This window comes from Sceloporus occidentalis, unplaced genomic scaffold, assembly GCF_023333645.1.
Source record: "Sceloporus occidentalis isolate IW3139 unplaced genomic scaffold, rSceOcc1.0.p SCAF_6, whole genome shotgun sequence".
Lineage (NCBI taxonomy): Eukaryota > Metazoa > Chordata > Lepidosauria > Squamata > Phrynosomatidae > Sceloporus > Sceloporus occidentalis.
The window spans coordinates 82,316,451-82,331,089 of record NW_028316986.1 but is presented as its reverse complement, the minus strand read 5'-3'; the positions used below and the strand labels follow the sequence as shown (position 1 = coordinate 82,331,089).

At 37.9% G+C, this 14,639-nt stretch overlaps 1 protein-coding gene across 3 annotated transcripts in view; it reads right to left on the bottom strand.

The window, feature by feature from the left end:
• Nucleotides 1-951: 951 nt before the first annotated feature.
• LATS1 (large tumor suppressor kinase 1) overlaps nt 952-14,639 on the bottom strand; it is a 33,464-nt gene continuing 19,776 nt past the window's right edge. For 2 of the 3 annotated variants that reach the window (XM_089530206.1, XM_089530207.1), the window contains exons 5-8: nt 10,691-11,273; nt 9,830-10,012; nt 9,037-9,143; nt 952-6,226 (exon numbers count right to left, since the gene is read on the bottom strand). In XM_089530206.1, coding sequence (XP_089386332.1) covers nt 5,720-6,226; nt 9,037-9,143; nt 9,830-10,012; nt 10,691-11,273 — 1,380 coding nt within the window. In that variant the 3' untranslated portion in view covers nt 952-5,719. The remainder of the gene's footprint in view (nt 6,227-9,036; nt 9,144-9,829; nt 10,013-10,690; nt 11,274-14,639) is intronic. The other variant, XM_089530208.1, reaches the window with a different exon arrangement.

Below are 14,639 nucleotides of genomic sequence, written 5' to 3'. Positions count from 1 at the left end.
TTGGTGTCACCTCAGTGCAGTAATTCATGCTATCACCCTCAGGCTGCCTAGCACATCCCCTAGCCAGGCTGATGATTCTACATGAGTAGATTAGGCCAAGGAGTGGATTGGGATGCCCAAAAGGACCTTCTGTGTTCCAGGCTGTTATGGTCTGCCCACCTTGTTTGCAACTCCCAAAGGGGCCCAGGCACCATTCAGTGAATGGAGTGGCCTCCAGGTTTTCATCATATGTTGCTAGTATGGTCTTCACCCCCACTCCCTCCCCCCACCCAGAAACACCCCTGATATTTATAGCAGCAGGTATGGATAACAAATGCAGTCTATCCCAACCTGTTCACTTCCCAAATCCTTCCAAGAACAAGGCATGCCCAAATCATTTTCCTTTTAAAATGATGACTAATTATGTAGAATGTCAGGTTTCACAGTACTTTGCACCCAAACAGTTCAGGGTCTTATCATCATGGATCAGATTCTACAGTTTAGAAACTACAGATAGCCAAATCTAGGTTCAGTTTAGTGCAAGGGACTTTCACATACTCAGTTCTGCACAATAGCTTTATTCATTAGAACTGGACATACCAAAGAAAGGCCATACCAAAATGCTTTCCACTGTCTAAGTAGTTGTCAGGCCTACTGTCTTATATCCATTTACCTGTTTCCTAACCAAGTTTTAACATTATTACTATTGTATATTAGTTCTAAAATGAATAAGCCAAGTAAAGTGTGTGCTTTGCTATGAGTTTTTGTTTTAAGCTGGATTTATGTTAATTGTATTCCTGTTTCTAAAACAGAAACACTAAACTATATTGTTTTCTTTTGGAAATAACCAATTAGTTTATGTAAGCATGGAACACAACTGGGTAAGAGATAGTGAAACAAATACAATACCACATTAAATGAATAGGATATCTATATTCCAATTCAACACAGAAGAGAAAGACAAAATCAACATACTTTCAGTCAATATAAAATTATATTTGATTAGCAGCTTATTCACTGAATTTAAATTTTATTATTCCAGCGAACAGTACACTAGAGAAAACTGATTTAAAGTGGAAAGAAGATCCATACAACATTTAAGGAATTTAACAGATTATCAAATAGCTATTACATGCAAAAACAGGCAAAGGTGTTCTGCCAAGGCACCTATCTCAAGCTCCTTTTTATAAAAGTGTAACATTTATCAGCAGAATGTTTACAGTATAAAAGTCATATATACAAAATGTAATATAAAAGTAAACTTGAGTAGTGCCTTTCACAGGAAAGTATTTTAAGGCGCTCAAAGTTTTACTAACAGATGTTGACCCAAACATACCATCACTTCACTTTGGTTGCATTGAAGCAGACAATGTCTTGATTCAAATATTAGAGATATTTGCCACCAAAATTTTATTGGTATCTTGGGTAACAGCAGCAGCATCTATTCACCCATTCACACTGCATTCAATAGCAGATGTATAGTATTAAGTCCAAACAACACATTCTCCATTACAATTTTGCACATTGAAACAGTGAATATTTTCTCAAAAAATGAAGTTTAGTAATACATTCTAGAGGTTGTTACAAATATGGTAGAAAAGATCCAGCAAGAGGGCCTGCCCTAGGATAAAAAGTAAGAGAACAGTACAACAATATTTACAATACAGTTACACAATTAGAACAGATTTCATAAATACAGTGCATATGTTTCTATGTGAAAAAGCGAAGCAATGCTATTTTAAAGGTTTAAATGAAAATGGTTTATTTGGAAACCAAATATGGAGTGATTTTGTATTTTTACACTTTGTTCAGTCCTACTCCAAAAGTAAAACTATTCTGATATATTGCAAAACTGAAAATAACACGGGACTGAAACCTGAAAAATGTGGATTGTGCAGACAACATACCCTGCTTCGGTAGTAGAGAGTATTTAGAAAGAAAGTGTCAAACATTTTACACATGAACAAGATGAGCCAGAGTCCTGCCTCAGATTTAGACACCTGCAGCAACACAAATGATTGTGGAGTATGTCTTCTCCTTTCTAGCATACAAAATTTTAGATTTGGGAACAATTATTTTTTACAAATCCAGGGGGCAGCCATGAGAGGCCCAGAACTGCGAACTTGTATAGGACACAAAACTTACCATCTTATGATGTCAGCTGTTGATAACAAAGTTTAAATACTTTCTGAAAAGTTAAAAAGGGGTAGTTCACCAAGGCTGTTAACAAAACAAACCTCCATCACATCTTTAAGACACATTACACATTTATCAGGATTGCTAGTATTTGTTAACCTAATTTAGCATCCTCCTCCACCATAATACAACATTCATCTGATTTCTTTTCAAAACAATAGGTTTTAAATGAAGTAGTTTTATTTTTAAAATTTAGAAAATTTACATCATATCATATGCATAATTTTTTTGCATATATAAATGTAAGTAGGCTTAATTAAACTAACGGGGGTATACATTTGTAAATGTTTAATCATCATTCCTTAGCTGGAAATAGTTATGGGCAAGTTCCAAAGAAAATTAATGGGTCCAAATGCTAACAGGTGCACTTAAAACATTAATTTCAACAGGATAGCTATTTAACTAATTCTGGACTGGACTCGATCGGTTTAAATGGTGAAAAGTCTATTTTGAAAGTCACAAACAATTTCATATAGATACTTACCTGCAAGCAGCAGATTAAATTTATCTTAATATATTACACTTTATTGCAAATATAATAAGAACTTGCCAGTTTAACTGGAAGATCGAAATATCACACAAGAAAGAACTCCCATAGTCCTCTTTTAAACAGGACTTATTTTTAAAAAACAAATCTCAAAGTAACTGTAGATTGTATCCTAGTTTGCAGTGTCCAAGTTAGAAATGCTAAGGTCTGATTTACAGTTTAGCTCCGCAGAGAACTTGTTCTGTGATATGCAGAAGACTACTTAAATGTATGCAGAATAGTGATAAACAAGATACCTTTGTTCATAAAGAAAGCACCTCCCCCCCCCAAAGTGGGGGAAACCAGAATTAACTGTTTTCTATACCTGTCATTTCTAGAAAATGTGGGGCCAAACTCAAGTGGACATTAAATGGAAGAGGTGTTGGAACAATAAAGCTGTAATCCTATACATACTTAAAGAGCAAACTCTACTGAAAACAGTGAGTTATACCTGCACAAACATGCACAGGACTGTACTAAGCTTCTTTAATACCACTACACAAAATCTGGCTTCTCTGATTTAGGCGGGTTACACACCGCCATGAAAGTACGAACTCAGTCCGTACTAGGGTTAGGAAGGTGCGGTGCTTCCGCACCCCCCTAACCCTAAGTACGGACTGAGTCCGTACAAAATGGCGTCCCCCCTTCCACATGGGGGCTGCCATGACGACGTCACGACTGCACCGCCTCTATACGGGGCGGCGTGGACGTGACGTCGTCGGTCCGCGCCAGGGCGCTTAGTGCGCCCTTTCCGCAGACCAGGAAGGAGCTCCGTTTCGGAGCTCCTTCCTGGTTTGCGGCACCGCTTTGATTTGCTGGGCGCAGCCTTCAGACGGCTGCACCCAGCGAAGCAAGGGAGAAAGGGGCCAAGCGGCCCCTTTCTCCTCCTCCCCGCTGCCATGGGGTGTCCTTGGGGCTTGAAGCCCCAAGGACACCCCTTTTCAGGCTGCGGGGAAGCAGCATTTTGCTGCTTCCTCGCAGCCTGAAAAGCGGTGGATCGGGGCCTCAGCGGCTGCCGTTCTAGCAACTGAGGCCCCGGTACACCGGGGAAAGGGGCGGGTACAGCCCGCCCCAAATGGGCAGTCTGTAACACACCTTACTCTATTCTGTCAGAACCTTTTAAAGCCTATCATCCACAATACATTAGCATGGAGTAGTGGTTTTAGCGTCAGACTAAGATTCTGGAGACCATGGTTCAAATTCCCACTCAGTCTTGGAAACCCACTAGGTGGCCTTGGGCAAGCCACAATTTCCTAGCCTCAGAGGAAACCAAAGGCAAACCCACTCTGAATAAACCCTGCCAAGAAAACCCTGTGATAGGTTCACCTTAAGGTCTCCATAAGTTGGAAATGACTTGAAGGCACACAACAGCAAATACACTGCACTAATTATTAACAAATCCCTACACTGCACTATTTATTTCATTTAAAGATTCGGTTTATGTTTTGTATCTGTTGAAAAGAAAAGCAGCATAGACAACATTCTGGAGGCAAATGATTCAGTTCTGCTAATGAAGCTATGCCATGAAAAGCTTACTAGATGGAAGGTTACCCAAAAGTTACTTGTGAGTTGTTCTGTCCCTTTTAGAAATAGAACAGGAATTAATAAATAATAAATAACTTGCTGCAAAAAGGAACATTTTTCAAGACATATCAAATTATTTTTCAGAACCAGAGAGCTATATACATATTCTTAAGCACTTCTGTCATATGGAGCTCAGGATATTGTTTGGTAATTCTTCAAGAGGAAGTAGCCTAGCACAGGGCTTGAAAGAGAATGTAACACAATTAACTACTTATACATTTCAGCATTAGAACCAGAAAGTTCAATATCAAGAAGGGACAAATGCATTTAAGAAGAAAGCAGATCTGTAATTTTTCTCCCATTTATTTCACAGGCTATGATTCTGGGGTGAAGAATAATTATTTTGCTCAATTATTTGTAGTAATCATAGGTTTGCAGCAGAACAACTTCCTGTAACAGAAACATCTGCACTCCATTCAAGAGATAAGCATGCAGAAGTATAGTCATCCTAAAATACTGAATTTGGAAAAAAGAGGGCCTTTGGTTGGAATGATTCAGATCCAGGACAGTATTAATGGAACTATAGATACTCTTAGTCATTTTGACTTGCTCAGTGCTATGCTAGTATTAAAAGACCTTAGCAACTGGGCATTACAGAAGCCCATCCATTTTCATGTGTGTCCTGTCAAAAGCTAAGGATGAAAAGCAACTTGTAAAAACCAAAACAAGTTTATTTAACATTAATGACACTTTGTGATAAGCCAATATCATTTCATCTCACTACCACCACCACAACCAGCCTGAATTCTGTGTTATTGCACAGCACCACAAATCCAATTATGTTTCATAAAATGTTAGGCAAAATTACAATTAATTAGCTAAAATGTTATTGTTTATTGTCAGAAGGAACATGGATGAATAAAACAATCCTACACATATTTTCTCTGTATTCCTAATCAGTGTGTTGAGGGCTGCTGCTATAGGCTTCCTGGTTCCAAAACTGGAATCCTTGGCAGCCAGTCAGTTTATTCTCTCCAGAATCATTCATAGGGGACTTAATATTATAGGAAGCCAAACTGTTGGTCTACTTCAGTACAGGGCATGTACAATATTTGGTCAATGCAAGGAAAAGATAGCATTGCATAATTATGGGAGTAAAATTGTTGTACACAGTCTATATACAAAGAGAAAAGTTTCTCATTTCCTAATGAAATCACTATATCCTAATTAATTCCCTACAAAAAGCTTAAATTTTATAATTTATTTTTTTCTAGCATTGCTCTTTTCTACACTTATTATTAACAATGCTGGAATAAATTAATGTTAAAAAAGACTTGCTTGAGTGGGGGAGAAAAGTTACAGGGGGAGGATATTGGACCAACAATAATCATATTTCCTTTCCTCCCAACCCAAGTGTGCAGAATCAGCTCTATCAGGTATTCTTGCAGCATATATCAAGAAATCCCAAATAATGGTTTCATTTCAACTTCTATACTAAATATACACTAGACCACAATTCTGGGCCTCTCTGCTGGTCCTCTCGTCATCTTCATCTGACTGTGATTCCAATCTATGAGGATTACTGTACTCATATTCAATCGGCTTTGGATAGCTGTATGGGTACCCATTGTCATCAAAAAACCTTCGAAATGTGAATTCATAAAAAGCATGTTCAGGATGTTTACCATTTTTGTACCACCCATTAAGTGTGTCATTTACATTTCCTTCTTTATCCTCACTCCATAATTTATCTGGATCAATTGGGTCAAAATTTGATGTGTCTGTGGGATGGGCAATTGTAGGAATATAGGAAGCAGGCTGCTGCCGCAAATCACTTGAAAAATCAATAGTTTTAAAAAATGGATGTGCTTTTATTTCATCAGCGCCATTCTTGCCCAAGCGGTCTTCTGGCCCTCGACAGAGCTTAATAATAATGTCAGATGCTTCTGGAGATAGTTTTGCTTGTACTGGGATATGCAAAGATGTTTTCCAATTGATAACCTTTATTTAAAAACAAAGCACAGAAACATTAGATTACTAGGTTTTAGCTGAAACATGCACTAAGGCAATTAATGAGAAGAAATGTAACTCTTAAATATGAGCACATCCATAGTGAAAGGTATATAAACAGGTACTCCCATAGCACCACTACTGTGTTTGGAGAAAGAGCAGGAGCATTGGCAGGCACATAAAATAGTCAAGGCTAATGCCCATTAAAAAAATGGATAAAATTTACATATGCTACATAGCTTTATCAATTTATGAATAAACTGTGAATAATTCATAGTTCTTATTTAAGTGGTACAGAAGACAAAGCCAACCAATCAATTTCTCATACAAACAGTTTCATATAAATTATCCAATTAAGCTGAAAAAACATCCTAGCTCATCCTGTATCAGTAGTAATTCCCCAATGTCAACTGTCTCACATTAGACAAAATTCCCAGTAAGAACTGCAAAATGTCTCAGGAACCACACATTCCAACAACCTGCAAACAAAAATAAAAGCTTTTCTTTTTATCTTGAGTGGAAACATAGTTCATACAGGAAAAATCAGGGCCAAAGGGCCATTTTGAGGGGCCGAAAACATGTTAACTTATTCCAACTACATTAATACCGTAACTCATAATTGGAAGTGACTGTTCCAGAAACAGTATCAATGCTGGTCACTTTTGGAAAGCTCCTCCTCCCCGCTCTGGGGTAGGGTGAGGCCAAAATAATACTTATGAGAAAAATAGTGTCCCCAGAGGCTGCTTTTAACGTGACAAAGGCATTGTCAGGCCTTAAAAAACAAAACCAAACCAGGATTTGTGTGAGTGGCAGTCGAGGGGGGGCGCACACATGTGTTCCCTGTGGTCCACATAACTCTCACCCCAGAGTATGCTAGAGAGCACTGAAAACTGACCTATCAGGGAGAACGGCCCTTAGTCTGCACGTATTCCAGCACAAGGGCCTAGCTTGCATCTGAGCAGTTAATGGTACCTTCAGAGACTTGACAGCACATTAAAATCTTTCTCCAGAAAGTCCCCCTTCTTACCTTCGCCCATCCATACCTTCACCAGCTGGGATCTGTCATTTCTAATAAAATACTTCACCAAATTATATCTGAAACAAGTATATGCTGGTCTACTATGTGGAAGGTAATGTTCTTGATGGGCCCTATCTCTCCAGAACAGAAAACCTCAGGCCATGCACGTCCCTAACTAGATTCTATGACAGAGAGACACTGGGTTGTCTAGGTATGTGTTCCTTGCAAGTATAATCTCCTTGCGGACATGCCCCTCTCTTTCAGGACTGCTTGCTATCAAAACAGAAGTTAAAAGAGGTAGGCCTAATGTCCAGTCACAATGCTACACACAAAAGTTGATTTCTGGAAAGGGTAAAATAATGAAACATAGGAGTCAAAGGAAGAGGTGGTTCCACTGCTTCAGTACATTGGATCCACACTGGATTTTATAGGAACTACTCTGGGTTTTATGAAGGGCATCCATGATATGGAACCCTTGTTCCAAATAAGATCCAGCACCTTCGATAGCTCCCATAAACTCCATCATGGATTTAATGTCCTATAGCAATGGAGCCTTTGGAGACCAAAGCAAGAACACAGACATCAAAGCATTAAAGTGGGAGACTGAGTACACCAGTCATTCCATTAGTAAACTGACCATTTGAATGCTTCATAAAGAGGGTAGATTCAAGTTACAGTGAAATAAGCAGCAGCAAGGTGAAAATAATGCGGGGGGGGGGGGAGGGAAGGATTTTTGCATAAGCATGTAATACTATTTGAAAAGAATTAACTGGTAAAATATGTTGATCCTACATGCAAAGGTGTTCTGAGCCTCATATTATAGTGCAAAGGTGGACAACTGTGCAGGAGCAAGGACCTGATTTTCTTTCTTCTGTCCTAACCCCAATGAATATGCCAAAATAACTTGATTTTTGTCTGTGCCACTCCCAAAATGTCAACAGAAAATGTCATGTCACTTCAGATGACCATTTTGGTAAGGAAGTGGATGAAAATGGAATTAGTTTGGCAGGCTCTGTGTGGGGCTTTGGAGAGTTGTGTGTGTGTGGTGGTGGTGATGAGCTTTCTGCATGATTTTCAGTTGAAAATTGTGCCAAGACATTTAAAAAAAAATTCAGGGGCTTTGGGGACCTGGTAAAGGGGTTTACAGATCTGCCAAAGTGGAGTCTGAGGGCTACACTCTTCCCACTTCTGACACAGTGAATATTTAAAAATACTTTCAATGTCTAGTTCCACACATCTCTTTATAGATCACACAGTATAGCACTCCAGTGTCACAAGTACAAATCAGATTAATTCATCTGGGCTGCAACACACCAATTTTTTAATTTTATTTTATTTTTGCTCCCAATATGTACTAAAATCTTCATTTGATCCACACAGAAGGTAAATGAAGTACCAGAACAGGTCATTGTTTATTACCATTTAATCACTCTGCCCTTATAGAACAATAGTTAAATTGCACTAGGAATGGACACTGAATGTGTGTCCCAGGTTACAAATACTGCAAAATGCAGCCCATAGGAAGTTCTGCTCATTTTTGGTTTTGAAAAAAGCTGCCCTTGCCAGCTGGGCCTAAAATGGCTTGGTGTGAAGTGTCAAAATTATCCTTACACACCATAGTGGTCCAAACCACCATCTTGGGGAAGGTGTACAGAAAAGGGTTCCAAGTTTTGTATTAACTTTAAAAATGGAAGAATTCAATGGCAGGATAAAGGTTGTAGGATTTGTTATATATTATTTTTTTCTAACTGCTTCTGAAGCAGATTGGATGTTTATCAGTTACCTTCATCTGTGTTTCCAACGGTGTTTGTGCCAGGAAGGGGGGCTGCCCCACTAACATTTCAAAAAGAATCACCCCAACACTCCACCAGTCACATAGCTGTGTATATCCTGAAACAAAAGAGAACTCAATAATTACCTGCATCAATGCTAGTTTTAGATTATTCCCCCCTTCAAAATTTCTTCTACATTTAACTTTATTTATAGTGCTGAAAAATGCAAACCATCAAGGTTTATTCTTCAATAATTAGTCCAGTTATTAGGAAAATACTAACAGATCAGAATATGGGGATGGATGATTGGGTATCACATTATGTGTGTTGCGTGCCGTCAAGTTGTTTCCGACCGATGGCAACCCTAAGGCGAACCTATCATGGGGTTTTCTTGGCAAGATTTGTTCAGAGGGGTTTTGCCATTGCCATCCTTTGAGGCTGAGAGACTGTGTCTTGCCCAAGGTGGGTTTCCATGGCCAGGACGGGTGGGGTGTTTTTTTTACCTCCATTTAACTGAATTTACCACAAAAATGAGGAGTCAGCACTGTTGCTTGTATAGGGTTCTCTGGCAAGAATGAAAGTATTAAGTTTGATTTCCCCAAAATCTTTCATGTGTAATAAATGACACTTTATAGGTTTCTATTCTGTATCAGTATGCTAAATGTTCAATAAGAGTTGAATGAAATAGTTCTACAACATAATAATAATTCCATATTATAGGACCAGTTGACTTATTAGAGGAATAATTTTCAGAAGCTAGCAAACACTACTTTGTCAAAGGTTGGAACAAATGGAAAGATTTACCTGTTCGTAACAATACTTCTGGTGCAATATAATTTGGTGTCCCAACAAGTGAGTGTGCTAGACAGCGTTGATGCTGACGAGCTGCTCTACGTTCAAGTGGCTTTAGTCTGTCCCCACATCTACAGCTAGCTGGATCACCCCATTCGTTACTGAAATCCATACTGTCTTGACGTGGGTGGTCTCCTAAAATGCAAAGACCTAAGTGCTAATACCATGTTTAAATTTCAGTTGACAAGCCCAAAAGCATCTATAAAACACTTAACACATTCTTTGAGAGAGTAAAATTATTTCTACCACTTATGTTTCAGTACAATCCCTGAATTTTAAAGCATTTTATGCTAATTTTAAAAAGCATCTGGGAATCATTAATAAAGAAAACAATGTATTGGGGGATAAGGTTGGCTGAAATGTGATATAGTAGTCATTCTGCCTTACAGTAAATTTGTATTATTTATAACATGTTTATCTCACATATCCTTTCACCTGATTGTTGCATGCACGTAACTGACATGGAAGAATATTCTCAGCTTTGCAAATACATTCACAAAAGTTGATAGTCTACAAAGCTCTTTGCTAAGGTTTGGAAACTACAACATTTTCTCAGTCTATGTTTTGTAACATATTTTTCATATTTATATGTTTTTGCAATAGTCATTGACATTTTTGAAGAAGAGCATTCTGTGTTATAGAATGGATGGAGAATATGTTTGCTTTGATCACTATCTAACCAAATGTTATGATTCCCAACTAAAACATATGTGGATGGTACAGAAAATGCATCTTTTATTAAACATTCTCTTGCTCAATAGGTTAAAAGTCTAGCAAAAAAAAGGACATTTTAGGACAAAATGTTTCTCTTACCACTCTGGTAGTATTTGGAATCATGTGTCCACCGAAAGCCAGTACAAAGCCCAAAGTCAGTCAGTTTAATGTGGCCATCACGATCAATCAAAATGTTGTCAGGTTTTATGTCCCTATGAATGAAGCCCATCTTATGAACACTTTCAACTGCACAGGTCAGTTCAGCTATGTAGAAACGAGCCATATTTTCTTGAAAGACCCCCATTCGAATTAACAGACTCATCATATCTCCTCCTGGAATATAGTCCATCACGAAGTACAAATTGTCTTTATCTTGGAATGAATAATACAAACGAACTACCCACTCATTGTCAGCCTCTGCAAGGATATCACGTTCAGCTTTAACATGGGCAACCTGGTTCCGAAGCAACACATCTTTTTTCCGTAGAGTTTTTGTTGCATATAGGGCATTTGTATCCACTTTTTTTGCCAAGCAGACTTCACCAAATGCTCCAATTCCAAGAGTTTTAATCTTAACAAACATCGATTTATCCATTTTAGCCCTTTTGAGCCGAATATAGTTGGACTCCTTCTGGCATAGCATTTTCCTCATTTGATCCTGGGCCTCTTGGGATAACCCAACCTGTGCAATGAACAAAAAAAAAATTGAAAAATGAAAAATAGCAAAGCTGTGTTAAAGAATGTTTAAAAGCTCTGGTTTATGATAAACAAATAAAATGTGCTGGTATTGAAGCAGATAATATGTTTTCTTTTTATTGTTTTAATTTGTGTAATACAATGTTAGATGTCAGTGAAAACACTGCAAAACAAAGTGTGACACAAAATGTGCAATTTTGGAAGGTGGTTAAAAGGAAATATTACAAACATAGCCATACATCAAGAGCCATGCATGAGAAGGCTCACAATTTAAGGACAACTGCTTTAATGAAAGGATTTCAATTTGTGTAAATAGGCAAGCTGAATGCAAAGTTATATTACTCCTCAAACACACACATTTTTTTTTAGGGGGGGGGAGACTGCTATGACACTCTCCTTCACAGAATGATCAGCTTTACTTAATCTGCTGTGCTCTATTTATTTACAGAAGTGTTAAGGTAAATGTTCCTTGTCACAGCTAAGAACTACTAAGGGATAAGAGTTCAATTACATTGAACACATTTTTAAAAGATGCATCATGAGTAAGTACCTGACAAAAGAAACAAAATGTGTAAATACACCCATCACTTTCAGCTATACAAAATGACCAAACTATAATACTGTACTAAACACAATATATTCATTCCATTTAGTAAATATACTGCTTGTGCTCTGCAATTGCACAGAACTAAGAACAGAAAGCTATAAAACAGGGAAAGGAAACCAAGATTAGTAATTTCATATAACGATATCCAAGTACTATGAAAAAAACATGCTTAATTTGAATGCAGGTAAGCATGCAGAGTCCCTAAAAAAGGGTCCATGCTATTCTTTAAATATAACACTTTTCTCCAAAATATTACTTGCCTACTCAGTAATGAAGGTTACAGATGTCAGGAAAGCTCCAACACCTTAACAGTTTAAACCAGCTGTTAGTGAAAGTGAAAAGGAAAGAGACTAAGAATGAATATGTAGAAAGTACAAGAAATTTAATTTGATTTATATATCAGTTAAGTTGCTATTTCATGAAAATATAGAGAATTTTTGAAAACAGTTAAAATAGCACTGCTAAAGAATTGACACAGAAGAAAAGTATCACAGATTGGTGGTACACTGTAATATAGAAATAAATGTCACAACATTGAAGCATATACACCTATTTTTAACACTGATAAAAGCACAGAGGTATTTCTACTGCTTGAATCAACATATGTCAGTAACAAATTGAGGGAATACAAAACACAATAAGGGAATTCTTCTTACTAGAATATAATTAAAACAAACTTTTGAAGTTTTCTTCTTCATGACAACATGCAGCTTAGTGTAAAAAAAGTTATTACTGTAGTAATGGAAAACGTGCCGAATCACTCAGCTTTTTCAACATAATATAAAGTAAATGTCCCAATCAACTGAGATGTTCCTGTTTTCAGTGATGACACAGACACTACAAAGATTAGACTCAGAAAAAGTGATCTGGTGAAATTAGGATTGCTGATGTTTGGAGAACAGATGTTTAATTACTCTGGCACAGTCCTATGGAAACAGCTTGGTTCTAATTGCATTTATTATGTTTTCATCTTTTAGGCACTATAAGTTCTCCCCTCTTTGTCATGGACAATGAATTACAAAGCTGGTATATTACATTTCTTGACTGCCAGTTTCTTCCATGGCCCATTCCAACAGTTACAGTGGATAGGTTACAATGGGCCTGAACAGACAGGCCAAAATAAAGCTGCTTTGGGTCACTTTGGAGATATGCTGTTTAAATGACACACGCATCTTAGGAGGCCAGAAGTTGCGCCAAAGCTGCGCTTCAGTCCTTAGGACTGGAGCATGGCTTTGGTGTGGCTTCTGTCCTCTTAGGATGCATGTGTCATCTAAACAGCACACTTTCAAAGTGGCTCAAATAAAGCAGCTTTATTTTGGGCTGTCTGTTTAGGCCCAATGACACATGTCCAAGTAACATTCTCTTTGGATTACTGTAATGTGCTCTGAATGTTCAGAAACTTCAACTGATCCAAACAACAAAGGCCAAACTACTACTGGGATAGTTACTGAAAATATAAAACTCCCTTGTTACAACATCTCCACTAGCTACTGATCTATTTCTGGGAACGATTCAAAGTGCTGTTATCTAAGAAGTCCTATACAATGTGAGTCCATATTACCTGAACTGCTGTATTTTATCATATGGGCCTATGTTTTGAGATCTTAATGGAAGACCCTTCTATCCATCCCACCACCCTCTTAGGTACATCTGGTAGTAACATGGGAAAAGGCCTTCTTGGCTCCCAGGCTCTGGAACTTCCTTCCCAGAGAGGCTAAACTAGCACTCACCATGGGGTCCTTCCAATGGGAATCAAAGGGGTGAAACAGATGGGCAGGGAAAAGTGGCTTGATGCTGCCTTTTCTGAAGCCGTATTGAAACCCCACCAACCACACCACCGGCTCCCGAGGCAGCTGGAGTGCTCATGTCATGGTCACATGATATGGCTTCAAGCCAGGAAGAAGCGGAAAAAAACTGCTTCTTTTTGAAACAGCTTTTCTCTGCATAAGGTGCACTTTCCTGCTGGCTTCAAGGCATGTGTCATCTAAACGCCACACCTTCAAGTCAGTCTGAAAACACCTCTTTTTGACTGTCTGTTTAGCCCCAAAGATTCTTCTGTGAAGTCAAAGGATTTCATGGCCAGCATCTGTAGCTTTTTGTGGTTTTTTGGGGGCTATGTCAGGAACAAACTCTTCTAGAACATGGCCACATAGCTCGAAAAACCCACAAAAAACTAAAGATTCTTATGTTTTGTCAGGCTTCGGAGAACTGACTGCTCATGAGGAAAGGGCTTTTAATAATGCACTGTATTATCTTTATTTTTAACTTTTTAAAATGGATATGCTTTACAATTGCTATTCATTGTATTGATAGTTTAATGATATCTTAACTTTTGCATGTTTTTGTGATGTGAACCTTCAACTATATGTGTTTTAACTTTTGTAAGCTGCCCTGAGTCTCAAGGCTAGGGAAAAGGCAGGATTTAAATAACTAAAATAATTATAATTCTTAGATTTTATTTTTCTTGGAGAATCTCAGACTATTTATTCCTTTGTGCAGGTTTCAGATGGCAAAATATAAAACCTTCTAACAAAGCTAAGTGCTATATTAACAATGTAGACCAGAACTTGATGCTAATTACGAATGCCATGTCGCATTATCTGTAATTTGAACTACAGGCTAGCAAGTCCAAAATGAACAGTGAAAACAACAGGAATCATCTAGTAGAATATGGCAGCATCATGGGAATAGTGCCTGGAATTTTAAACAATGACTAAGGTATATTGAAGATCATGCAAATACAGG